This window comes from Cynara cardunculus (genome assembly GCF_001531365.2).
Source record: "Cynara cardunculus var. scolymus isolate 2C chromosome LG 8, CcrdV1, whole genome shotgun sequence".
NCBI lineage: Eukaryota > Viridiplantae > Streptophyta > Magnoliopsida > Asterales > Asteraceae > Cynara > Cynara cardunculus.
The window spans coordinates 22,843,343-22,871,316 of NC_037535.1; the positions used below are offsets into that span (position 1 = coordinate 22,843,343).

Here is a 27,974-nt window from a genome sequence, read left to right on the forward strand (position 1 = left end):
AATTTCACAAGATTAAACAATTTCATGAAAAAATTTCATAAGATTAAATAATGAAATCGACAGATGAAGGTGGTTTGCACGGTTTACACAAATGAGGACGGTTTTCATATGATCACTCCTCTATATATATATATATTATATATTATACTTCAAAAAAAGACACTTACATGTACTCTATCATTTTCTCAAAAGCTTCCATGCTAAGATCATGTTCCTCGAGAAGAGGAAGAGTGTAATCTGGTAAACCGTCCTTTCCTTCAAGGAAATCCTCCATTCGGGATAGTCTTGTTTTGAAGTACTCAGATCTTGAAGCCAAGATAACTTGATGGCAACGGAAAATCTTATCATCAACTTTTATACTAACATCTGCAAGATCATCCTCAAATTCACTTATCTTTACCGACGCTACCCGTGACACAAGATCATCAAGATTCCGCTCTTTGGTAGAATTACCAAGAGAAATTTGAAGAAGACGTGATAAGGCAGCAGGGAGACGCTCATCTTCAGGTAGAGAAGAGCCCTGTAAGATAAATCGTCTTTGGGAATTGTCTATATCTTGCAGTGCTTTGTAATCTGCGTATTTTTGATGGCTCACTTCTTTCTCTATGACCTTCTGTAATGATTCACACTTACAAACTTTGCATATTCTCACAAGATCTTCCATGTCATCCACAGCAATCTCGAGTCTATCGGAGTAAAAGAAGTGAATAAGGCTGTAAAATGCAGGATAAGACAACTTTTCCTTCGAGAATCTTATTTCCTTGCGACCCCTCCAATCAGTCTGGAATTTTTTCTTGAGGTAAGGTGACCGAGCACTTAATATGACTCTGTGAGCTTCGATAGGTCTTCCATGCAGATAAAATACGAAATCCGGAGGGAAATAGCTAGGACTGGATCCTGCATTAGACAAATTACTTACTCAACAGCCCACTTTCATTTCAGAAAGAGATTTGCTTCTTACATGAAACACAATGCAAATCCAGTAAAACCTTCCAACTATATCCAACAGGGTTTTTTGGTAACCGTCGATATCCAGGCCAGCTTGCACGCACCTTGACTAATCCCATAGGGCCCTGCCAAGAAATTCCCCAATGGCCATGAGGAGATTCGATCTGGCGAGCTAGAGGGAGGAACCCCAAAGATTGGCCTATATTTGCCAGTTGAGCTGGCCCTCAACGTTCATATCTAACACTTATATGTGTTCTAACTCGGGTTTTGGGCACAACTTAATAGAACATCTATGTCTGCCATGCAGCTTTGGTTGTAGTGCCTATGCAGAAGAAACTACTAACAAATCATATTCGACTCCAGAAATAAAACAAGTCTGAACAACTATAATAAGGGCCTGTTTGTTAGCAGCTTAATGAGCTTAGTGAGACTGATAGCTTATTCGATCAGCTATAAATGAGCTTAGTGAGACTCATAGCTTATTCGATCAGCTATACATGACTGTTTGGTAACTGCTTAATAATATAGAAAGTGGCTTATTCAATAAGCTTTATGGGGGAGCTTCATGCAGAAAGCCAAAGTTTTCTCAAACATGTCTCTCCCAAATAAAAAACACGTGCGTTCCATCTATGAAAAAAACCATCCCAAAGAAAAATCTTCTCAATCTATACAGACAGATTAGCCACGCATACAACTTTATCCATACAACACTTGGGAGAACCAACCAATTGTGCCCTTTTTCCAGCTAGAATCCCATGAATCTTTATATATCTAATCCAGCTTCTAAAATCAAACAAATCCCTGAACCAAATAATGGCAATTAAAGAAGAAAATTACCAGGGGTTTAAATCATCAACATCAAGAACCCTCTAAGAAATATGAACCCTAATCAAAGTACTCAAGGGTCATTGATACATCAATTTGATCAACAATAACCCCTCATCACAAATTCACAATTATGAAGATCACATTTTCTTTAAACAATCCATCTAAACAGGAGTAGCAAATGAATTAAGATCAAAAACAGGCATAAATGGTTTCTACAAACCTGTAAACTGAAATTGGCCATCAAACTGCTCTACATATCCTCTATTTGCCATAGACCCCAGAAATGTTTCTCTCAAAGCCCCCTGCAATGGCCCCAACGGCGGTGGCCGAGCTTCAAACGCCTTCAACAGCTTCCTGACCTTCAAATTCAACGCTGCGTAATGACATCGATCACCATCAAAGGTGTGTTCGGAGCAAATCGCCCCGTTCTCTAGCAACATCCTGGCGGCATCGAGATGGCCTGCTAAACAAGCGTAGTACAGAGCCACCGAGTCCCACTGGTCACGAGCGTTGACATTAACACCGGATTCCAACAGGTACCGCAGCCGGCCGACGTCGCCGGCGCGTGAGGCTTCGAAAACGTCGCCGTATGGGACTCTTTTCAGTGGAATTGATGACAAAAAGTCTTCAGGGTCGAGGTCAATGTCGTCCAAATCGGACATACTGATTGTGATTCTGAGTTTGAAAATAGTAGTAGGGTTTGAATATGGTGATAAAGATGAAATTGTTGATTCATTGTGTAGTCAAGGGTGTTATTGAGTTGGGTTTGTGATGAATTGAAAATGGGAATTGAAGAAATAGCATTTCCTCTGTAATTTGGGATATAATTAGGGTTTATCAGATTGATAGGGGGAGAGAAGATGATTCAGCTATTCATGAACAGAATCTCTGAATGGATAATCTTGTCCGAATTTCTTTGAGCTGAAAATATAATTGGATTTATAAAGATGAGAATTTTTAGTATCAATTTGTTTCTTGTTTTGAAAAATATGAAATTTCATGGACATAGATTTTGCTGCCAGTTATCAAAATACCCATGTAGTTGTTAAAAAAATGTTAGATTCCTTTATTCGTAGAATTTGTAGAATTTTGAAGATTCTTTAATAGAAAAGAATAAACCAAACGAGGGAATGAAATTTGATCAATGGAATTCAACATTCCAATTACATCAGATTTCTTCAGAATCTGCGAACTCACTCTACCAACGGAAACTCATGTTCTCATTGTAGTTTCAAAATATATACGGTTACATATAATAACCTGATACGGTGACACCTTCACGATCCTAAGAGAATTTACACTACGACAGGGGGAAGAAACGATGATCCGTGCAACTGTATCCACTAGCCTAGGTCCGCCCCTACTTCCAAGTAGGATATATTACGTTCGTTTGATTTGGTTTTGACCATCCGGACCGAATCATAAAACATCATTTTATTGCATTTCTTCTGGGAAAGATGGATAACACAGATAAACACGTAAAAAATGCCACCAATGCATCCTAAAAAACCCGCACACCCTCCTCATCTTTGATGAGGTTTGAACCTCTGACCTTCTAAAAGACGAAAGACTCTGATATTGCTGTGTCAGAAGCCCTTCGTCTATAACAGAGTGGTCTCGGTAAGCACTGACCAAGTAAAAGAGCATTTCTTTCCTTATCAAGATGGTCATTTGTCGGTCAGAGTGTATCATAAACAACCTCACCTCTTACCAGATAATAAGAAGAGGCAGTCAACAATTAGTAAACAACCCTTAAATCCGATACAAAAGCTACAAGATCTAAAAAAAAAGTTCTCTCATAAACATAAATACAAGTCGAAAACGGGCATGCTAGACACGACGTCCTTTAGCATTTGTTCGATATGATGTTCAACTATAGTACACTTTTGTAACTTACATCACGTAAGTCCGCTATCCACGTTCGTATTACTAGAATTTAGCCGTCTCAACCTCTGATCAAGTTCTGCCATTACGGCCGGTTCTTGCTTTTTCCTTTCTTTTGATATATTTGTGCTCGTCATAAACCCGATTTTATCAAAGGCAACCTGCACGCACAGGTAACAAAATATTACGTTATTTCATGCTGCAAAGCTCGAGTTCTTGCAGAAAACCATAATCGTGTTAGTTTTAGAAAGACAACTGGTTACTAGCATGCACTACGACAAAATAGGTCTTATTGGATGCGAACTATGTCTAAATGTGTTTGGGATTTGAAACAACTTATGATTTTCTACAAAAGCACTTATCAACTTATTATAAGTCAGAAGGGTTTAACTTCTTCAAAAACTCCTTATTACCGGTTTAGCACCGGTATAAGTTGTTTATCCAAACACTCAAAAGTGTTTATTACTGGTGTCCTCTTCCGATTTTGTTGTAGTGATGACATCAGGAGCAAACGAAATTATCTTCACCACTCTAAAACAGCATAATTCATATTAGATGAAAACGAATACGCTGCAAAGTTTTCTTCCATTTTAATCATTTACATATTAACCTGCTGGACGGGCGGGAGAAAACACGAGAAAAAGAGAGAGAAAAAGCATATAAAGAGAGTAGACTTACCGTCAATAGGTCATCGGGATCGAATAGATGATGACTGGTATTTTGTACTACATTGATTACGTCCCCAACATATTGCGTCATAAGCAACTCTTCTTCCTTCATCTGCAATAACGATATAACCACAAAACTTAGATCTTTCACGATGGGAAAGAGGGAGTAGATAAACCAAATCAGACCAAACGAGCCCGGTATATCCCACCTGGAGGTGGGGTCTGGGAGGTAAGATGTACGCAGACCTGACCTCTATCTCAAAGGGTAGAGCGGTTGTTTCAGCAAAGACCCCCGGCTTGTGACAAGTGTGTGTAAAAATTTGTAAGTAAATACATAGTTAAGCATATCACCTTGAATATAGCTAGCGCCACATTAAATAGAACTTTTGCTCCTTCATAAAAGAGAACATCCCAAACTCGCAAGGTCGTCTGGTAGGTTTTGTAGGTAGAGAACTATTAGATATCTAGATGCATATATAGGGCGGGTTCAAATGGGAATGACAAAAATGTTGAGAATGACGGAAACCGCCTTTATAATCACATCCCTTTGGTCGTCTCATCTGACGGTTGAGATCGATTCCCATCTTCTCAACCATTTTGTCATTCTCATTTGAACCTCCGTGTGCATAACTGCACATATATACATACATATATATATGTATATATACACATACATATATGTACATATGCATGGAGAGGGGGTGGGGAGTTAATCTTGACCTCTGAAGGCAGGCTCTTTGAAAAGAGGCAAAGAAACCACTCGGTGGCAACAAGGGAGACATCAAACTCGAGAGTTTCTAAATGAGCATATACACTGCATTTCAGAATCTTGAAAGATTAAACGCTACCGACTTCAAAAAACGTTCAAGAATCAACAACGTGACTGAATGCAAGAAAATATATATAATTACCTTGGACATTTCTTTTTGAGCAAATCTTTAAACACCCTTTGTTCGACATGGCAGCCTGATAAGTTATTCGAATAGCAATCATTGACTAATACGTTTTCCAAAAGAACCGCTAACATCCAGAAAGCGTCTTCTTCTGTTTTCATCACGAGTAACAATAATGCTGCAACGTAATTCAAACCCTGCATCAAATACATCCATCTTGGTCATCACGGACAAAGAGAAAAGTTATCAAAGAAAACCGGAGAAGGCCAAAAAAATAGTATTTCTAGCCAAGAATCACTAAAATAGCCATTTTCAGAGGGTTCCCATCACAAAATAACCACCTTTGTCGGGCTTTGCACAAAATAGTCATGGAGATCGCTAAACGGGTTTTGCGAACTCACTTTATTTTGCCATTTTCCCTTTTTCAACTTTTCCATACGAATCTTGACTATTTTTTTTCACATAGTAGTTTGTGAGATACCCATTTTCTGCAAACCAATAAAACAAAACACAACCTCGCGAAAAAGTTGCCCATTTTGCACTCATAATTATCCGCCACCCCCTCCCCCGCTTCCTATATATCCCATTTCTACCATCTTATCGACTCAAATATTTCTGAAATTGTATTGTCTCAAATATTTGAAGGCATAAAAGTCTACTTAGAAATATGGGAGGTTTTTGAAGTTGCTCGTTGATTTATGTTAGTTTTAGGAGAGGGAATCCATTGATACGTACCTGACAGTAACCAACATCAGAATCACGGAAAGAGTAACCTACAAGAACGCGTCTCAATGAAGCATGACCTTCGGGAGTGTCCAACCATGGATGACCAGGGAAAGTCCGTGGCAGGTCCTGCATGTATGCGTACGTATGGTATTAAGGTATAAACCGAACATTTGTACTTCAATAAGAAAACATACAATGATCAGTACACTGAACCTTAAACAAAACAAGTTGAAGCTTCTAAATGCTAAAAAAACCACTTACGTCTTACCTTAGACTAAGGGCCGTTTACCAAATGCTTACTAGGTAAGTGCTTAATGGCAAGAGTCATCACACTCACTTAACTTGTTGGGTAACATTCTCGGCCATCAAAATAGATTGCACGTGTCTCTTACCCGGTAAGCGCTAAACCGGGTAAGGACATGTTAGTTAGCAGCTTAATGAGCTTAATGGAACTCGCAGTTTATTCGGTCAACTATACATGACTCTTTGGTAGTGGCTTAATGATGCACTAAGTGGCTTATTCAGTAAGCTTCTAGTGGGGAGCTTTATGCAGATAGCCAAGTGTTTCCTAAACCGCCCTCCCAATTAAAAAACACGCTCCCTCCATCTATGAAAACCCTCCCAAACAAAAATCTTCCCAATCTATATAGACAGATTAATCCAGACAGACGGCTTTACCCATACACGACTTAATGGAAAACTAACCAAACAGCCCCGAAGAGTCTTCTCCTTCACTTACCGGGTAAGATTCTAGGTTCATACCATGCTCATGCGGTAAGGTAAGTGACCCGGTAAGCACTTACCCGGTAAATATTTGGTAAACGGTCCCTTATAAGGGTTTTTTTGTGATAAGAGCTTCAAAACTTCTTACCGTGCTCTTATTAGCCTCTTATTGTCCTCTTATTTCCCTAAAAAAAATGGAACGCTAAAAAACAAGAGGCGGATAACAAACTCCAGCTTTACGACTTGTACCATGACAATGGAACATTTGAGGGTTCAAAACATCTAAGATCAAGATGTACAAGTCTCAAAAGCTCAAAACTTATTACTCTTAGAATAATGCCTACCCTTTTTATTTTGATTTTTTTATCATTAAAATATTATTTTTGATAAGTTCAAACTAGCAATTATGTTTTTTTTTTCATTTTTTGGTAATAGTTTCTTAATTCATTAACTTTGATTTTGCTTATACGTTCAGACATTTATTGTTTATAAAAACAAGTAGTCTTGTTGATTCTACTTTTAGACTTGGACACCACCTCTTATCAATAAGAAATGAAAAAATTAGATTTCAGACTTTGGCACCTTTTTAAAAGACAAATAGCACCTTATGTAAATAATACATGAAAAGCCTCTAGTAACCTAAGTGCCTCCTCTGCTTGAAAGACCTCAGTTTAAGGAGTGTTTGACTGTCTGTCAAATTTCTAAAGTACCATCCAAGAAAGATGATATGGAAAAATCTTTTTTTGAGTTAATTATTGGTTAATATTATAATAATCTTAATATTAGTTATAAGTTTAATGTGTTTTTTTTGTTTAGGGAGATGATACATTTGTTGAGGAAACCCCATATGTTAACCCCGACAATGATCCGGATGTTGAAGCAAGTGGCAAAAGAAAACGAGCAAACAAAGCTCCTAAATGAGGGAAGGAAAGGGTCGCGTATTGGAAATACTTTGATGGTGTGTTTATTGAAGAGGAAAGAGTAAAACGGAAACATGGAAAGTGCAAGTTTTGCGACACGGTACTTAAAGTCGATCCAGTACGAAACGGTACTTCTAACCTTAAAAAGCATTATCCTATTTGTGATGAGAATCCCAAGTTTTCCATGAAAAAACAAAGCCACTTGTTGTTTAAAAAGGAAGCTAGTGGGGAAGGTAGTGTGCAAACTTGGAAGCATGATGAGGGTAGAATAAGAAAAGCTTTATTAAATTTGTTTGTTGTTGGTAAATTGCCTTTTAAATTTGTGGAAAATGAGGCATTTGTTGAATACACTAGTGCTTTAAATGGAAGGTTTATTTTGCCATCACATCACAAAGTCTCTAAGGATGTTGGAAAGCATTATCTAGAGGAAAGGAATAACTGAATAAGTTATTGGCTTCGTTAAGTAAACCAACAAACACCGCTTCACTTGACTACAGATATTTGGACATCATCGTGTCAAAGGGTGAATTACATGGTTGCTATGGCTCATTTTCATAGATGACGATTGGGTGATGCATAAACGAATTATTAACTTTAGACCCATTGATAGTCATGGGGGGATGATGTGGGTCGTGAATTGTTAGATTGCATACATGGTTGGGGGATAAAAAATGTTATGGCTATGATGGTTCATAATGCATCTAGTAATGATAAAGTGCTAGAGTATTTGGTGAAAAAGTTGCCTAATATGTATGATGGTGGGAAACATTTTCAAGTTGGGTGCATGGCGCATATTCTAAACCTGATTGTGAAAGATGGTTTAAAGAAGAATAATTATCATATGAGTGTGTGCAAAAGGCAGTTAGGTATATTACACATTCAACACAAAGAATAGCCATATTTAAAAAGTGCATGAAAGATTGTAACCTTGAATCAAAAAGATTTTTGTGTGGTGATTGCCCTACTAGGTGGAATTCCACCTTTGAGATGTTAAAGATTGTCGTGGAATTAAGGGAGGTATTTTTCATGAATGGAGTTGAAGATGCTAGTTCTTTTCGTGATCTTGATAGAGCGCCCGAGCATTCAGATTTTGTATGTGCAAACAAGTGGTCGACTTTCCAGAGAAATTCAATATTAAAACGGAAATTGTATCGGCCACTTCAAAGCCCTTAGCTCATATTTTTTTAGAGAAATTCTAGATATAGACAAACATCTACGTGTGTGGAAAGAGACGGTCGATTTTGTTTAATGGCTCGGGCGATGCGAGAAAAGTACAATAAGTATTGAGGGAAGTTTGACGAAGTTAATGACTTTATGAATTATACCGTTATGTTGAATCCTACAATGAACTCATCTTTTATTGGACATAAGTTTTGAGAGATGATTATGTATAACATAACGAAGGAAAATCCTATGTCAAAAGAAGTGCTTGAGATGAAGGTGGCGATTATGGTGCAAGAGGTTGAGAAAAGATTTGATGTTTTGTTTAAAACATACAAAGAAAGGTTTGACACGGTTGACTTTAAATCGGCATCTCAAGAAGCATGTAATGAAGAAAATTTGATATCATGTGATGGGGGGTAATGACTTTTCGGGAGAATTTCTACAAGCGGAAGAAAGTAACTCGGTTGCAACTGAAACCGAGTTAAAGAGATACCTAAATGAGCCAAAAATTTCATATACTACCGGGTTTGACATACTTAGGTGGTGGAAACAAAATGCTATTTGGTTTTGGTTGTTGAACTTTAGTTGAACTTTTGGGATTGGTCTTTGATACAGTGAACATTTGCGATTGTTGACTTTTGATTCTTGACTTTTGCGATTTGGTTTTTGATTGTTTTATTTATTAACTTCAAATTTTCGGTCCTAAGTGGTACTAACACCGAATTTCCCATCCCGATACCGACCGGTACATTCGGCTTAGTATTCGGTCCTCACTTTTTGTCCAAAAAGATTTCGCTACCGGCCAGTTCGGTAACAATCTCATCCCTACTAGAAATGACAAAACCTCCATCAATATCAGCACAAAACAATCGTTAGTATGGACACCCAAACATAACATTAAGCCCAAAGGTAAAACCACCTATAGCATAAACATACACACAAAAGATCAAACAATCTTTAAGGCATTCAAGCTTCAAATAATTAGAAAGATTACCAAAAAAACATTGGGATAACATCAAAAAGACCCCTTATCTGCAAAAAATATTGATATAACATGAATAAAGAACCATAGAATAGAACTCACATGATCGATTTGCTTCGTGGCAGGGGTGACTTTACCTTCAACAGCTATTATCAGATCATTATAATAGCTATCAGGCACAGTGGACTTCTTCTTAGCAGCCCCAGATAAAGAAAACCAAACTTTAGGTCTCAAAACTGGAGGTATCCCCTTCCTAATTAGCTTCTTGAGGGTAATGGCATTCACTAAATTTGAAAACTTTAAGGATGATTTAAGGGCAGAAGATACATGAGTTTGCAAATACCAATTTGCCCCTTTGCTAGCTTCTAATGCCCACCAAGCCCTACCTTGTTGCCTCACTTTCTCCCTCACCTCATTCAATATATTTGCATCATCAACATTGCCTTCCACAGTAAACCCATAAAGATCTTGAAATTTTACAGTAATTTTTGCCCTTCTGGCATGGATGCTTGGTCTTGAAATGGGTAATTCAAGTGACAAATCCCTCTGGCTTTGAGTTCCATACATTTCTTATGACAAAAAGGAATCAAAAAATTGACAATCTAGAAGAATCAAGAAACTTGTGGGTTCTATCAAGAAAGCAACATAACTCGATATTTATATGGAAAAGATGATTGAGAAAAGCTCGCATCACTTAGATGATCCAAAAGATCAAAAACCTTTATAGCCTATCTCCAAATGGGTCTTCAAAAGACCAAAAACTACTGAAATTTTCAGAATAGAAACACAAAAAAAGGGGGAAGAACAGTAAGATTGGATTAAATTAAGACAAAATATATATGCAAAAAAGACGTAACGAAGGTGAAAACTACAGAAGACGAAAGAACAGATCAAACAGATAATCTTGAAATCAAAATTTGACGATTGACGGAGGGAGGAATTGGGAAAACCCCAATCAAATTAGGGTATAAAGCGTCTGAATGTGACGAATACAATTAGGGAAGAACTGACTGAGTAGAAGTGACATGAAGAATTCTTTAAAGAGGTAGGTTTTAGCCGTTTAGGTTGATAATTTCAGATGAAGAGCAGTAACGGTGGATTGGTAATGAAATGGGTGAGGACGTGTGGTATAGGTGCAGTGAATTGGTCATTTGGTATGAAGGGTGGTGGTGGTGGTGGTGTTTAAATTCTACAACGTTTTTTTAAAAGGAAAAATATTTAAATTGCAACGTTTAAAAAAATATTTAAATTGCAAGAAATTACTGTTTTTATGAAAAATTAATACTTTCTAAAAATAGAAAAAATTCAAACTTTTTGTGGGACATGAAAATTCAAAAATATCTTTAATTTAATGATACTATAAGGATATTCGTATAATATAACGAAATACATCTCGATGTTAATGTTTTATTTTTTTTATTAACCTGGATATTCAACCCGCTATGCGAGTTGACTAATCTCAGGGAGATCACCTGCTTTGCAGATAGCTCGTAGTCATCGCATTTGAACCTCCGTGGCCACAAGTGAATCTTTATTCTTCCTCGGATTTGAACATGGGACCTCCTAGTACTTTTGACATTTTGAGTCAAACTCAAACCAATCAGACACCACCCTTGTGGTTAATGTATTATTTTATTCTGTCTTTATCGATGCTATATTACGATTTTATATGTTTTTGATAAAACAATAATTTTTTTATTTTCGAATAAAATATAAATGTAAAGATATCATAAAAAATTTAAAGAAAATATTTTGATATTAGTATCAAATTAATTATTTAAAAGTTCTCATTTCTTTGATAACTTTTTTAATTTAATTTTTTATTATAACTTAATTTAAGTCTAATAACAAATTAACTTATCTTTTGTTTAATAATATAATTTTTTTTTTATAAATAGTGATCAAATATTATGTTAGAATTCAATGATTATTTTAATTATATGTTAGACTTTTCATATTTAAAATGAGATGTTTATCCAGTATTTAATTATGTTTATTTGCAGTTGGTTACACAAATTCAAACATGAAGTTTTAATAAGTTGTACTTACGCACAATCTACTTATAGTCTTGAATTTTAAATAATATGCATCAATAAACGATACTTTATGCATAAAAAATAATTTTTAAAAGTTTGTATCAAATGATTTATAATATGGTATAGATAAAAAAATTGAACGTCAACATTATAAATTTTAGCATTTGATACGCATGTCAAATTTCATCTTTTTTACAAACCCAACTCTGAAAGTTGATTAATTTTGTGTAGTTTTCTACAGGTTATAATTTTATAGCATAAGTAGATATGAATAGAAAAGGTCCGATCTAAACGTCGGTTAGGACCTGGTCTAATCCTGACTTTTTAAAATTTGGATAAGCCTGAGAAAAGAAAATCTCGGTCTATAAAACGTAATTAAGCTCGGACAAACAATAATGAAGGAAAAAAAAGCCCCAATGAGATCGTGAGGTATGGCATTGACGGCAATTTTGACCTATATGTGATTGGTATATAGACATGATTGGACAGACAATAATGATGTAATATTACAAGAATTGTAAAACGTTTTTGGTGTTATAATTTGTCGCAGGTAATTTAATAATTCATCTATTTTGGCGGGAAAAAAATGCATTTTTGCTTCGGACAGTATCTCAATTAAATGTCACAACAAACATGGAACAACAAGTTTTCATGAAAAAATGCACATGAAAGACGTAGATAACATCCACTTGTTTAGGTTTTTTTTATACCAAATCATATGGACTCTTGTGGTCCATGTCTAATGATCATGGTCGAGCTTTGACTTTGTTTGTATTAAACATCTTCAGCAGATTCTGTATAATTTATCTGTAATAAAAAACCAAAAGTTATAACATAGTATTTTACAATTTATTTATACAGTTACTTCGCTATGATATTAATGTTTTTTGAGATTTCTTAAAATTTGAAGAATTTCACACTCTGTCTAATAATACTTTCTCCATTTTATGGAAAAAGTTTTGAATAGTCTATTAGAGCAAAAAAAATTAACAATATATTTTGTAAATCGTGTGGTGTGTCATAAATGGACAGGTGATGAATTTCTCTTCCAGAGGAGGTGTCGGGAGGGGATTCAATTCTCATCTATTGCAGGGACATGGACGTCAAAACATACCCCATCCCGACACATACATTGTACCATTCTCAAACCATACTTTCGTACGAGGTTTATGAATTCGTTTGATCTGGTTTAGTTTATATGTCTGTTGGTTTCAACATCTCCCGCAACAATTTGCATGACTTAGGGGCCGTTTACTAAACGCTTACCCGGGTAAGCGCTTGCCAAGTAACATTACCTCACCGGATAAATATGGTAAGAACCAAGAATCTTACCCGGTAAGAGCGAGACGAGGACCAAAAGTCTTACCCGGTAAGTGAGAGCGACGACTCTTACCACGATAAGCGCTTACCGGGTAAATTGTTGCATACGATGTCGTTTTGGTGGACTAAAAATCTTTCTAGTAAGTAAATAATAGTGTTAATTTTATCGACAAGCACTTACCAGGTAAATATTTGGTAAACGGCCCCTTAGAAATTGGACATTGTAACATATTGTTTAGGCCAACTTGCAACATGTTTCGGTTTAATTTCTATTTACTGTAACGACGTTTTTTTTCTCTTCCTTAATCGATATAACAACGTTTCAAATTTACTATTTTGTATTCATTTTGACTGATAACTTGTTAATTAAGTATCATTTGATGATGGGGATATCCGTTTACAAAATGTGTACAGAAGGTTACACTGAAACGAATGATAAACTTGATATTCATGTCATCAAATGTTATAATATTAATAATTAGTCAAAAAAAAAAAAATAGAAAACATTGGAACACTGTTACATACTTACATTAAATACAATTTTTTGACGCATTTGTTACATTTATTAAGAAAAAAAATATTATCTATATTATACCATAAAGCATTTGACAATCTTAAAAATCATTTTTTATGCATAAAGTACTGTTTATTTATGCATGTTACTTAAAATTCAAGATTGTAAGTAAATTGTGCGTAAACACAACTTATTAAAGCATCATATTTGAATTCATGTAACTAACTACATATAAACATAATCAAATAGAAGATAATCATCTCATTTTAAATATAAAAAGTAAAAAATATAATTAAGATAATTAAATAGTTTTAACAAAATATTTAATTATTATCGTTACAAAAATTATATTATTAAACCAAAAGTAAAAAAATGAATTAAAAAGATACACAAAAAAATGAGAAATTTTAAATAGTTAGTTTGATACTAATATCAAAAAAAAAAATTGTCAATTTTTTATGATATATTTTGACATTATCGTTTTCTCAAAATTACATAAAAATGTATTATAATATAAACTTAGACATGAAAAAAATAAAACATTAAAATCAAGACATATATTGCTGCATTTTGCAAGTATCTTTCTAATTTGTTATAATAAAAACCAATCAAGACAAATTACTCATTAAATTTAAAACACTTATGGGCTTGTTCCTTATATTATGTCAAAAAAAAAACATATTTCGTCCTTAAATTTTATTTATTATATGATAAGCTTCATATGCAATTTGTCTTGGATTTAGGACATGTTTGTTAGCAATTTAATAAAACTTAAGGATTGTTTACTTTTCAATGGTTTATTTAAGAGGCAATATTTGAATCATTAAGAGATGAATCTTGTTTGAAAAAAAAAATATGTCTCTTAATGGTTTTAAAACCCTCTGAATGATTTTGTATCCTAGACCTCCTTTAACCATTCAGCGTCATAATTTCATTGTAAACAATCACTAAACAATTATATTTCATTTTGAACGAGAGTCTCTTAATTAGTATGTACCAAATAATTTAGTAATTGTCAAACAACCACTTATAACTTATCCGGTCAGTTATACATAATTATTTGGTAGTTGCTTAATTATATGAAAAGTTACTTAATACAGTAAGTTTTTAAGATGAGCTTCACGCAAAAAGCTATTTTTTTTTCAAACATACCATTTGCAATTAAAAAATACATTCATTCCGTATATAAAAAAACTCTATTAAACAAAAGCCTTTTTCAATCTATATAAACAGTTTTGTTCATATAGGATTTAACGAAAATTAATCAAATAGCAGGTTAGTGATGGCCAAACCGGCCCGGCCCGGGACCCGTAACGACCAGTTATAGGACCGAAATCTGGGAACGGTTATGGATTTGAGGTGTTTCGCGGGACCGGGTCCGGTTATGGCATGGCCCGGCCCGGCCCGATTTTTTAAAAATGTAACTATTTTTTTAAATGTAGTTGTTTTTTGGCCATTTATTGTATTTTTTGCTTTCTAAACACTATATATAAGTGTCTTGGTTGATAGATTTACATACCAAGTTCTCGATTAGCAAAAAACGCAAAAAAACGTTCACCATTATCAGGTTCTCGTTATATTTCGTAAGACAATGTAATTTTAATTATAATAAAATGCATTTTTAAAGTGTATTTGAGTGACCCAATTACAAATTTTATAATATATTAAAAATATATATTATTAAAAAATATTTTTTTTAATAACCGGTTACAATAAAGCTTGACCGGGCTCAACTTTTTCGAGCGGGATCAGGATTGAGACCGGTTACATCGAGACCGATTATTCCCGGTTATGAGAAATCTTGAGACCGACTACATCGAGACCGATTATTCCCGGTTATGAGAAATCTTGAGACCGACTGGGACCGGCCCGAAACCAGTTTTTGGCTATCACCACAAGAGGTTGATCCATGTTCCAAACAATAGTCTATTTTATTGGTTAATTGCGAGAGCAAAATTTACCAATTTCATTATATAATACCAATTCAGGGGTTGTTTGTTTACCTCTTAATAGTTCCATTAAGAGGCAACATCTGAATCGTTAAGAGGTGAATTTTGTTTGGCAAAAAAAAGTACGCCTCTTAATGGTTCTAAAACCCTCTGAATGATTTTGTATCTTAGATCTCCCTTAACCATTAACAGCCCTAAGTTCATTATATACAATTACCAAACAATTATATTTCATTTTGCACTTTATCATAAGAGTCTCTTAATCATTCTGACCACTTAATATCTGCACCAAACCATTCAGCAATTGCCAAACAGCTGCTACTTGCAATACCATACCACCATACCATACCACTAAAATCAGGGGTATTAAGTGTAATTCACTAATACTTGGGCTATATATACAACCTGGTTCAGGATGAAATGCCTGGCAAAGCGAAAACCAAAGCTCTTTCATCGGCCATAAAAACACCGTCTGAACACAATAAGTCGGCGACAGGCGTCAGGATCAACCCTCCGGCACCGGTTAGGAGGAGGTAAACATTCTTCATGTTTGACTCTGAGCGAAGCTTTGATGCTGTATGTTTGCTGTTTGATAAACAAGTTCTTAGTAAAACCCTAGATGTCCTGTGAGATATTTAGCAAGAATAGGGAGTGCGTTTCTTATAGTAAGTATTAGTTTCTTTTCTTAAATCTTTTTAATTTTAGGGTTCTTCAACTGATTCAATTTCGTTAGGTTTTTGTTGCTTTGATGCTTCCATTATTCAAGTGAGAAGTCTCATAAATCTGGTGCGAATAAATTGTGTGCCGGAGGTCATAAATCTGGTTTGTTTCATGATTTGTTCAAGTGCTTTTGATGCTTCGTTGGGTTTTCACTATAAGCTCATTGATTTAGTCAGTTTGTTCTTCTTCCTTTCAGGTAAGCTTGTCACTATTTTATAAACAGGTTTTGTAAACTGCCTTTGAATGGAAATCTAGAATCTTCGGGTTTTTACCTTTGTTTTTTCTGTAAGGGTGTCCGGGCCAAAGCCCGACTAATCCCCGGCAAATTTGGAGGCTAAACATGGCCCCACTTAAATGTCGCCAACACTCCCCTCCCAAGGCTCGAACTCGGGTTCATGACTATGCCATGCCCAAGCCTTTACCACTAGGCCGGAAGGTCTTTGAGTTAATGTATTTCCTACATACCAAAAAAGTTGCTGACATAGGCTGGAATCCCCTTCCCGGAGACAAAAGTAACACTTCTGGGGATTCTATGTTATGATTAGACTGGCATAAAATTATAAGTGGAAATCAGGTTCATAAATTTGGTTTTAAATAAAAAGCCTTTATTTGCCCAGGAGATTGTATAATCCCTCCTCCTTCCCTTCTCTGTGCAAAAGCAGGTCATGTCAATATGTCACTCAATTGATAGTTTTAAACGGAAAGCATGTAAGGTAATGCTTCTTGCGGGCTATAAAACATCTCATTGGAAAAATTGGTTTGACAGAATGGCTTGTAGTTCCTTGGCGTCAGTACGTCTGTTAAGGATGTCCTGTTTTCTTTTTTCTTTTCTGCTTCACGTTCAAACCATGGTAGCAATTGTTATATGTCACAACTCACAAGTACCCTAGCTAAGTGCCTAAGCTGTGGAATAACATCTGCCTTCCTAGATGACGATTCCTCTAATGTTGCAGAGTTCCCTAGAGTCGAAAGTACACTACTGATGAAACAGTATTAAAGAGACCAAAATGAGCATTGTACCAAAGGAGACAGTGGAGGTCATATCACAGAGCATCGGCATAAGTAATTTGTCTTCAGATGCTGCGTTGGCTCTTGCTCCTGATGTAGAATATCGTATGCGGGAAATAATGCAGGTAATTATTGTTTATGCATTTTACATTTTATACAATAACCAGTGTGGCTATTGAGTCTTTTGTAAAACTAGATATAATAATTGTTAAAATAAAAGAAGTATCGTTTCTTAAATTAAGGCCATCAAAGCCATCATTGATGCTTCAAACCACCACCAGTTTCCTCACTACCCCTGCACATGCTTTACTGTTTTGGAACTTGCTTCCTCAAAGAATAAATTAAAAGGTAAACATCGATGATCATTCAATCGATCAAAAACAAAAAGCCTTTGTGTCGAATGCTTTGATCTAGTTGTTGTCTACATCTGGAATTTGGTTTTGTCAATGCTTGAACAAAAAAGCTTAAAACACATTATGTATCTAAAGCATGCTTTTATAATGATAGAGCTCCATGTCATTTCATATCATATGCTGCAGTATTGTATTCCTTGTGAGTCGAAATTTTATTTGCTATAATCACGTAGGTTACTGACTTAAAGATTGCATGATTAGAACTTCTGTTGTAGTGCTAGTGGTGGTAATGAAAAAATGCGTCTTGGTGGTCATAAGAGATATCTTATTGGGTGTTCTCCTTGTTAAAACTGCAGGAGGCGATCAAATGCATGCACCACTCAAAAAGGACTACATTGACCACAGATGATGTAGATAGCGCACTTAGCATGAGAAATGTTGAGGTGGATCACCAGTTGTCTATCTGCTTACATCATATGATATTAACATAGAGTTTTTGAAGGTTAACCGTGAATTTTAATTTTGAGACTAAAAGATATTAGAGAAATAATGTGGAAATACAAGAAATCGGGTTGTTAACTTTTTCTCATTGGAAAATGGGAGCATTTGAATATTATTAGCTCAAGAATTTAGTCAATGTGATGAATTTATTGTTGGATTCTTCTAGATTTTGTTGGGCTGGACATAAGCATTTTAAAATGAACTCTAAGCTTATTGATGACCACATATACATATATACTGCTAGTTAGGTGTTCCATGGCGCAACTTGCATGAGCTTCTTTCGTGCCCTTCTGTTGACAACTTGACATAATACTACACAGGCAGAGGGTTTGAGGTTTAGGTCATGACTCTGTCTTGTTATAGAGTAAGCTAGCTTGTCTGCCTTTTTGTGGAGTAGGCCACCTTTTTTTCCTTGTTAAGGAGCCAAACGTTGATTCTGTTCTTGCTTCAATGTGGGCCACAGCTCAGATAGCAGGCGCAATTGATTGAATCAAAGTTTTACTCACCAGTGATTTAGGCCCTGTTTTTAGCTGTTTATAGTGCATTTTAACTGGCTTACAGCTACTCAAAATTTTGAATAATCGAACAAGGATCATTAGCAAATCTTTGAGATAAGGCACTTTAGATAATGTAATATTGGGTTATTTTCTTTATATATGATTATAAGGTATTAAGGTTGAGCTTTGGAGCAGCTGGTAAGGCTACTCCTTGTGACTGGAAGGTCGCGGGTTCATTCATGGAAACAACCTCTTTGCAAAATGCAAGGGAAGGGATGTGTACAATCTTAATTTTTGCAAAGCCAAGGAAGCCTTGGTGCATGTACCCAATTTATCATTCCTAATTTGACCCGTTGTTATTGTCAGTTCAGCCAATTTATGGATTGGCATCTGGAGATCCTTTGCGGTTTAAGAGAGCCCTTGGACACAAAGATTTATTTTACATTGATGACAAGGATGTGGATTTTAAAGATGTAAGAAATGCTCTATGTGAAGTTCTCTAATTTAGAGTTGCATAATTCTCTCATGTACTTTAAGGTTATCTTTCTCTCCTGACATGAAGGTGATAGAAGCTCCATTACCAAAAGCACCACTGGATACTTCAGTTTTTTGTCACTGGCTGGCCATCGAAGGTGTACAACCTGCTATTCCAGAAAATGCTCCTGTTGAAGGTCTGTTTCTAAGACACCTATGTAATGGAGTGAAGAGCACTTGTAATTTGGTTCTAAATGTTTCAGAAATCCCCCTCCATTTTGGATTTTTTTTTCTTTCTGCCACAGGGTACAATATGTTGGGTTTTGGCATATTTGATCATTGGCCTTTTCTTCCTCGTTACAACTCATCATGCATTTCAAATGTAACTAGAACTCAATAATCAAATATTTGAAGTGTCGAAGCTTGAACCCTCCAAACTACAAACTAGAAGACAGTGTAATTGTAATTTGACATCGGCCTCAGTCCCTCACTAGTAATGACTATATGAATTGAGTTATGGTTATTAATAGCAAATATTTCTGATCTTGATCTTTTGTTTCCATTTAGATCTTCCTTTAAGGTTGTTTGTCAGATTCTAATAAGTGGCCCCTTCTTTCTTAATAGTATTTTATATATGCATTCACTATGGCAGAGCTGACATTTGAAGATGTTATGAGTCATGTGCAGTTATTGCTGCTCCTCCAGAGACTAAAAAGGCTGAGCAAAAGAACGATCTGCCTATTGATATTAGATTGCCTGTAAAACATGTCTTATCTAGAGAGCTTCAGGTACATATACCAACCTCATTTTAAAAAAATATTTTGTTTCACCATTCTGAAATTTGTTTTGTTGCTGCAGTTGTACTTCAACAAAATTACCGAGCTTGCAGTAAGTATGCCTGATACTGTTCTTTTCAAGGAAGCACTGATGAGTTTGGCCACAGACTCTGGACTCCATCCTCTGGTTCCTTACTTTACGTGCTTTATTGAAGATGAGGTACTTGCCGGGCTAATTTCTGTGAAGCAGAATGAAAAGATAGCACCTTATTGCACATATTCAAGTATTCATTCCACTTAACCCTCAAACAAAATTTTCAGGTTTCACGTGGTCTAAATGATTTTCAGCTGCTTTTTGCTTTAATGCGGCTTGTTTGGAGTCTTCTCCAGAACCCACACATACATGTTGAACCTTATGTAAGTCTCTAGTGAGCTTGTTACTTCCTTGATGTACACAAGCAGAATGGTCTTTGCTATCCTTTATTTGTTTTACTACTTTGATAACATGAATATATGTAGAAGATGGACAACCATATCAACATCATTTCCATTGCTTGACGATGAAATCACAAAAACATGCGTTGGCAGAAACGTACCTAGACTTGAACACAATGATTTAGATTAAACAACAATTCATTAATGCTTTGTTAGTTTATGTTTATTTAAAAAAACATATAGTGCCAATTAACCACAGGCCAATTAATCTATTGGATATTCTTTTTGCTCAAAGCATAATGAATTACTGGACTATGTTTTGTTGAGAGCAAGGAGAGTACAAGTTTTGCAAACCCCAGGTCAGAAGAACTTGAAAGATGCTTTATCTAAAATGAAGCTCAAGTTATGTGATCACAAACATGAATCACAATTAATGACCAAACAATGGGTAGCTCATAATCAAGGAGATGGATGTGTATGAGTAAGGAAAATTAAATACTAACCATCTATTAGATATTAATGTTGTTTGTCTCTGTTTAAGTTTTGGCTATATAGGCATCATGTAGATTTTCATCTAACATGTTTCATGGTCCTGCAGCTGCATCAATTGATGCCACCTGTTGTAACCTGTGTTGTTGCAAAAAGGTTAGGAAATCGAATTGCTGACAATCACTGGGAGCTTAGAGACTTCACCGCCAACCTTGTTGCCACAATATGTAAAAGGTGCAACCTTTAGCATTATTTTATTGTAAATGGACTCCTTGTATTTGATGTTCTAGCTTCTAGAGCACAATTACATCTTGCTATATTTAGAAGGATGTTCTCTGAATATCTACTGATGTTGTTAAGTTGATAAAACTGTTGAGGTTGATTCCAGGGTAATATTTTTTTAAATAACAAGAAATTGCACTATGTTTTGCAGGTTTGGGCATAATTATAGTAGTCTCCAGAAGCGTTTGACTAAAACATTGCTTAAATCATTTTTGGATCAGAAACGGACATTGACTCAACATTATGGTGCTATTCAAGGACTATCAGCTCTTGGACCTGATGTGGTAAGAAAATATTACACTGTTTACAAAAAAATTGGCTCTAAATTATTCTAGAAGAGTATTGGTCACTATATTTGGGCAGATTATTTTCTCTAGCTCTTTTCTGTTCTCTATCAGTACACTTGAGGCCATTACTTATTTGCTAACATAATGGAGCAGGAATATATGATCCTTATAACATAGTTTATCTGAACAAAGCCGTTCATATGCGTAGACAGACATCATTTGCCTCTCTTCTACTTCTTTCACTTAAAACAACCAATTATCTTTGTTATTTATGGTTGGGTTTGTTTCTAATAGCAAAAGATAAAAGATTGATGAGGATGGTAAGCTTAGAATAAGAGCAGGCTAGTCATAGGGAGATGGGAAAAGATGGTGCAGAAGTAACTTAGTCTATTACAATTTAAACATACCTACAGACTATATTGCAAGGATACTGTCGCAGAGACATCTGGGATCTGAAGATCTTGGAAATTTTGACCATTTTTTTTGGGGGGGGGGTGTTAGAAATTGGGGATTTGGAGATGATTCGATGACTGGATAATCTCGTTGGATTGTGAATGTTCACTTTCCAAATACAATAATTCGTCCCTTAAGCCTTGGGACGAATTTCGTATTGGGATCATTTAAGAGAAACTCTTATCTCAAAGGTTGTGACGTTGATGTCCTTATATACACCGAGATTCCCGGTTACATATTTACATGAGAGATCAACGGTTACGGACGGTTAAAACGGTTATAACTGTCGATGGATAAGATTTGGGAGCAGTTACACTTACAACTGCAGAATCGGAAGGAACGCCTAGAACTCTGTACCTAATATGGTCCAGAGTTCTGATTTGGGGAACAATTTCAAGAAGGTTTCCGACCTTCTGAAATTTGTCCCAATCAATCCTGAAATTAAAATTCCCTAAGTCTAACTCTTCTGTCCACCGCCAGAGGTGTTGCCCCTTGGTCCCCCGCCTTATGGCCATCTAAGGTGATAAAGACAACATTTGTGAGTGTGCACTCCGCACCTCCTAACTCACTTACGTTTGCCTTATCAGTTATCACCTAATCGATCTCACGTAAATCACAATCACATTAAAATTATTGATGACACTAAATTTTCAACATATTTGTGATTTTTCATCTGCCCTTCTTCGTTAAAAGATGGACCAGAATTACCCCACCGTATTGAGTTGTCAGATTTGTATCCTTCTGTAAGTGCACTCAGCAGTTCAAGGATATTGTTGAAGTCTCCCATGATGTGCAACTCTTCGCACCTTGGGGAATTACATCCCCAAGGGACCCTGCCATGGGGATCCTCAAGGGGTACAAGAACTCCTACTTTATAGATTTGGCCTTTGATGGAGGGATGAATGATGCAAGTCTTATAGCCAATACCATTTTGGCTGGAGTGTCCACTATATAATTTTCTATGTTTATTATCTTTAGCCTACCCTAAATTGTTTGTGATAGAAACCTTTGTTGATCTGAATTTGATAGTTATGGTCCTGTAGGTCTTCATGGAAGCTAGATAGTTTCAACCATTAATATGCTTTACATCAATGTTTCTTTCTCCTTTTATCTTCCCAAAGTTTAAATCACAAAGATATGACAGCATGTGTAAGGTTAGGTAAAGATCAGAGACATTTTCCTCTTTTATCTCAATAAACGTGCAAAATATACGCTAATTCTCTGCTCCATATAGAAAAAAATATAAAATACCATTGTCGTTGGTGGTTTTTTATTCAGTTTTGATATTTCTCAACTTCTATGCAGGTTCGTAGTCTTCTCCTGCCAAATCTCGAGATTTATTTAGGCTTTCTTGAAGAAATGCTTCTTGAGAATCAGAAAAAGGAAATGACAAGGCATGAAGCTTGGCGTGTTTATGGAGCACTGTTGGTCAGTTTATCTTACAAAACAATCTTGTTTATCTAGTCATTGTAGGGTACTAGGGTTAAAATGCATTTGTGCTTGTGACTTACATAAATTATTTTCCAGCGTGCTGCAGGTCGGTCTGTATATGATCTGCTTAAGCTCTTCCCCATTTTACCATCGCCACCTGCAAATTCTATTTGGAGGACGAATCTGAAAGTTATTGGCATAAGTGAAATAAGTAAGTTTCTCACGGGTTTTCATAGACATGGATTAAGAACACCATTAATTCAACAAGCATCCTTAACATTCATATGATAGCTGTTTTCTTCTTACCAGAGTATTAGGGTTATTTGACTTGTTTTCTTGCTCCCAAAAATCTCTTAAACAACTAAGAGGCAATGGGAACACATGACCACTCATTGCTCGACCATGCAATCAACTTGCTTCTATATTGGCTGAAAGATGTTAAGCAGAAATAGTGACGCTGTGATATAAATGGGCCAAGCTGATCATCTGTGAACGATTAACTTGTAACGGAAGAATAAGGAGAAAATAAGCAGATAATTAGCAAATAATGTAGATCTTTTGTATCATTATAAGCAAAGAAGACTGCAGAGGAATATTGTTATTGTGCAATCTATATAATTGAGTGTAAAATATTATTTTTTGAAGTATATATATATCCGTGATCAATGCAAGAATAAAGAAATGGACAAAGTGGTCAATGGGTCAAATAAGGAGAAAAAATCCATTGGTCTATAAATAGCAAAATGCCATGATAACACATATGTACGTATGTGCACACAAATGTATTTGGTGTTCTGTTAAATGTTTGATTCTTGGGATGTCTGTATTCTCATTACAATGAATCTTGCTCAAACTCCTGTACAACTGTGCCTAGCCACCAGCTGTCTGTCATAGATACTCAAAATCTAAAACTCCAGGTTAAGAAGCACGATACTTGAATGAAGCTGATGCAATGGAGGGTGTATGATGGAATTTTGTGAAATATTATGGGATAATTTATCATTTTGGAAAGGAATACATATAGGGGTTGTTTGGTTGTTTTTTATTAAGTCCTGTATGGGTAAGATGGCTGTGTGGAATAATCTGTTTTTATAGATTGAAAAGGTTTTTGTTGATAGGGTTTTCTTCATAGATGGAAGATGTGTGCGCGCTTTTTAATTGTGAAGGGCAGGTTTGGAAAAAAAATATGGCTTTTTGCATAAAGCTCCCCTTAGAAGCTTACTGAATAAGCCACTTTCTAGATCGTTAAGCCACTACAAGTCATTAAGCTCATTAAGCTGCTAACAAACAGACCCATAGTCTGATTAAAGCAAGTCAATATGTGGACTTGTTTCAACTTTTGGTACCATGGTTTTGTATTGTACCTTTCATCTCTAACCGAACATTTGACTGGAATTTTTGAAGTATATAATACTTATATACAGCAAATGAACGCACACACCCTCCTCATCTTTGGTGAGGCTTGAATCCTTGACCTCCAGGGAGGCTGGGGCTGTACTTACCACTAGGTCAAAGGCCCTTTGACCAGAATTTGTGGCTCTAATCATATGGTAATGCTCATTAATTTGTTATATTCTTTTAATCTATGAAGATAAACGCAAGGCAAATGCAGCAGAGGAGTTGGAACAACAGCCTTCCCCAAAGAAAATGATTACTACTGATGGGCCTTTGGTTTCAGAGTCTAATAACAAATCCATGGTACAAGGCGAAACTGGTGAATCTGAGGCAGATACGTCATTTAAGCAGCAAATTATCGATGATGGTGTTAAAGGAAGAAGGGATGGTAAGGGTAATAATAGCAATAGCAATAGCAATAGCAGTAGCAGTAGCAATAGGCATAATGCATCGAAGACACCTGCATATCTTAAGCAGGTTTGGAAAGATGATCTAAATTCAGGACAACTTGTTATTTCACTATTTGAACTGTTTGGTGAAGGCATTATGTCCTTCATTCCGGCACCTGAGATGTCTCTGTTTCTATAACCGTAAGTAACATCATTATTTGTTCATCAAGATTCTTGTTATTTCTTCCCAGAGTACGTAAAGAACCAAAATTTGGGAAAAGTCATGCAGGAATTGAAGCTGGGAAGACATGTTATTTGATCAGGAAAGAAACCCAGATACGATTAAGCATTCACCGTCTGAATCATTGAATCGTCAGGTTTTAGTCCATCATGGTCAGTGGATCGGTTGGTATTGAAGCTGGTGAATCAGTCTTTGAATGCTTTGTCGTCATCATCTAGAATCATCTTTTTTGGCTGTCCTCTATTTATATATCTATCAATCATGATGAAATGCTGCTGTTTAGGCCTGTGGTTTTGGTGGATGTGCTGCTTGGTTTCTTGTTGGAACAGTTGTGGATTTTGGTACTCTCACAAATGTCTTCTTTAGGAACAATCGGTACTCAAAAAAGTGTGCCATGGCCTAAGAAGCGTTCTTGTAGCGTTTGTGTAAGACGTGGTTTACGCCATGGTGTCTTGACTATAGCATTTGTGTAAGATGTGCCCGTTTTTTGCAATTTTTTATTAAAAAAATTATTTTTCTTGTAATTTTTAACTTTTACAAACTCATCTAATCACGAGTCAGTTTCGAGTTCATACATGTTACAGACTCATGGTTAAATTGTAGCTGTAAGATCATTTCAGATTCTATTTTAGATATTTGATCGTAAACTTTTCATATAATAATAGTTTACATATATATATATATGTGATTTTTCTTCTAATGTAATGTAATTTCTTTAATATTATTGTATTGTTTAATAGTAAAATAGACGCGTGATTATACGGATGATATAAAAACTCACCAAGGCACACCATCCATTCCGGAGTTGACTAAACGACTAAGGGACCATTTACCAAATGTTTACCTGAGTAAACATTTATCAAGTCACAATACCTTATTGAATGATTATGACAAGAATAAAGAATCGTACCCGGTAAGTGAAAGTGACGGTTTTTACTCGGTTAACGCTTACTGGGTAGATTTTTACATACAATGTCGTTTTGATGAACTAAAGTCTTATTTTAGGTAAGATAAGTGATAGTGTTGAATTTACGGTAAGCGTTATTGTTTGTAAACGGAAGGGTTCAAGCTCCGTAACTTAAAAGATGTAATGTATTTGCGTGTTTGACCAAATTCATCCCATCCATTTACCAATTAAGTAACCAATTAAGTAACCAATTAAACTAATCACCCACAGGCTCAAATGGGTTATTATAATCTGTTTCCAGGTGACAAGTTCATCAATTTCCTGCCGGATCCAAAGTTCCGGCCGTCGCAAGCTACTATCACCGGTGATCAATGACCATCAACGGAGATGATTTTGACCGGAAAAGTGAACTTAAGGCGTTTGACGACACGAAAGGTGGAGTCAAAGGCCTGGTAGACTCCGGAATCACCGAAGTACCTCGGATTTTCATTCAACCACCTGAAGTTTTCCCACAAGCCAATAACACTGATTTCGATCTACCGATTATAAACCTCCATGGATTCATCTCGGATCCAGTTCGAAGAAAGGAGATTGTGAAGGAAGTCGGTGAAGCATCCAGGACATGGGGGTTCTTCCAAGTGATCAACCATGGGATTCCGGTGAGTGTTATGAGAGAGATGAAGGATGGAGTACTTAGATTTTTCAATCAGGATCACGATCTGAAAAAAGAATGGTACGTTACGGATATCACTAAGAAATTCTTCTATAACAGCAACGTTAATCTTTCGTGCACACTACCTGTTCGATGGAGAGACTCGTTTCTTTGCAGGATGGCTCCTGATCCTCCAAATCTTCACGAATTGCCTCCACCATTCAGGTATGTTATAATCGTAATGTAAAGTTGAAGTCATCAACAACATGATTATGAGGTTTGATTTATAAATTGCAGAGATATACTGATCGAGTATTCGGATCAAGTGACCGAATTAGGGTTTTTGTTGTTCAAGTTGATTTCCGAGGCTCTTGGGCTTGATTCTAATTACCTCAAAGAGATTGGCTGTGCTGATGGACTCGCCACCATCTGCCATTATTATCCGGTATCTCCACAACCAGAACTAACGATCGGAGCTCAAAAGCATGCCGACAATGGCTTCCTAACCGTTCTCCTACAAGACCATATCGGCGGACTCCAGTTTCTTCACCGGAATCAATGGCTTAACGTTCCATTTGTTCCCGGAGCTCTTCTGGTCAATATCGGCGATCTTTTACAGGTAAGAGAACATGTTATATGTACATATTTTATGATTGGCTATCGATCCATAAGAATTGATGAATGAATCACAGCTGGTATCCAACGACGAGTTTGTGAGCAGAGAACACAGAGTGGTGTCGAATGGTGTTAGTCCACGGGTATCGGTGGCATGTTTCTTTACGACGGGGATGGTTTCCACCGGCAAGATTTTTGCACCGATCACGGAGCTGCTATCGGAAGAAAATCCGGCCAAGTACCGGGCCACCACGGTGGCGGAATTTGCTCAATACTCGCATTCTAAGGCCCTCGATAAATCTTGTATGTTGCATTTCAGGATCTAGACTAGAAGTTAATTTCATAAAGCCCTTTGGGAAATTTTAGTTTATTCGAGTAAATATGGTTATTCAAAGAGCTGCTGAAGTCTAAAGTCTTATTTCATTTCTGATTGATAAGAGGTGGTCTTGAAGTTTGTTTGCTTTTATAAACTGATAAATGTCTGAATTTGTTTAAATTGTCTATCTTACTTATT

The 27,974-nt window shown here is 36.1% G+C and overlaps 4 protein-coding genes across 13 annotated transcripts in view; 2 read left to right on the forward strand and 2 right to left on the reverse strand.

The window, feature by feature from the left end:
- Positions 1 to 2,693, reverse strand: part of LOC112516469 (BTB/POZ domain-containing protein At2g04740) — a 6,133-nt gene extending 3,440 nt beyond the window's left edge. Inside the window, exons 1-3 of one of the 2 annotated variants that reach the window (XM_025123529.1) lie at positions 1,997 to 2,693; positions 454 to 897; positions 168 to 366 (exon numbers count right to left, since the gene is read on the reverse strand). In XM_025123529.1, coding sequence (XP_024979297.1) covers positions 168 to 366; positions 454 to 897; positions 1,997 to 2,438 — 1,085 coding nt within the window. In that variant the 5' untranslated portion in view covers positions 2,439 to 2,693. Of the gene's footprint in view, positions 1 to 167; positions 898 to 1,996 lie in introns of both variants that reach the window. The other variant, XM_025123528.1, reaches the window with a different exon arrangement.
- Positions 2,694 to 3,388: 695 nt separating this feature from the next.
- On the reverse strand, positions 3,389 to 10,874 carry LOC112516391 (TBC1 domain family member 2B-like). Its single transcript, XM_025123404.1, has 7 exons — positions 9,839 to 10,874; positions 5,957 to 6,073; positions 5,240 to 5,418; positions 5,049 to 5,142; positions 4,680 to 4,757; positions 4,339 to 4,440; positions 3,389 to 3,821 (listed from the first exon to the last, which is right to left on the reverse strand). Exons 1-7 carry the CDS (start codon positions 10,301 to 10,303, stop codon positions 3,675 to 3,677), a joined length of 1,182 nt encoding a protein of 393 aa, XP_024979172.1. The 5' UTR covers positions 10,304 to 10,874; the 3' UTR covers positions 3,389 to 3,674.
- A 5,111-nt stretch (positions 10,875 to 15,985) lies between these two features.
- On the forward strand, positions 15,986 to 25,940 carry LOC112517006 (transcription initiation factor TFIID subunit 6). Of its 8 annotated transcripts, none has more exons than XM_025124290.1 (14): positions 15,986 to 16,088; positions 17,229 to 17,408; positions 17,993 to 18,079; positions 19,006 to 19,107; positions 19,197 to 19,305; positions 19,796 to 19,896; positions 19,967 to 20,104; positions 20,206 to 20,301; positions 20,918 to 21,042; positions 21,242 to 21,374; positions 23,136 to 23,258; positions 23,358 to 23,472; positions 24,853 to 25,246; positions 25,327 to 25,940. In XM_025124290.1, exons 2-13 carry the CDS (start codon positions 17,283 to 17,285, stop codon positions 25,242 to 25,244), a joined length of 1,647 nt encoding a protein of 548 aa, XP_024980058.1. In that variant the 5' UTR covers positions 15,986 to 16,088; positions 17,229 to 17,282; the 3' UTR covers positions 25,245 to 25,246; positions 25,327 to 25,940. The 8 variants fall into 8 exon arrangements, with proteins under 8 accessions (XP_024980058.1, XP_024980061.1, XP_024980063.1 ...); XM_025124293.1 differs by having other exon boundaries at positions 25,335 to 25,940; XM_025124295.1 differs by having other exon boundaries at positions 24,853 to 25,044; positions 25,297 to 25,940.
- A 548-nt stretch (positions 25,941 to 26,488) lies between these two features.
- On the forward strand, positions 26,489 to 27,974 carry LOC112517007 (1-aminocyclopropane-1-carboxylate oxidase homolog). 2 transcript variants are annotated; one of them, XM_025124297.1, is made up of 4 exons: positions 26,497 to 26,926; positions 27,023 to 27,070; positions 27,143 to 27,464; positions 27,538 to 27,974. In XM_025124297.1, exons 1-4 carry the CDS (start codon positions 26,565 to 26,567, stop codon positions 27,784 to 27,786), a joined length of 981 nt encoding a protein of 326 aa, XP_024980065.1. In that variant the 5' UTR covers positions 26,497 to 26,564; the 3' UTR covers positions 27,787 to 27,974. The 2 variants fall into 2 exon arrangements, with proteins under 2 accessions (XP_024980064.1, XP_024980065.1); XM_025124296.1 differs by having other exon boundaries at positions 26,489 to 27,070.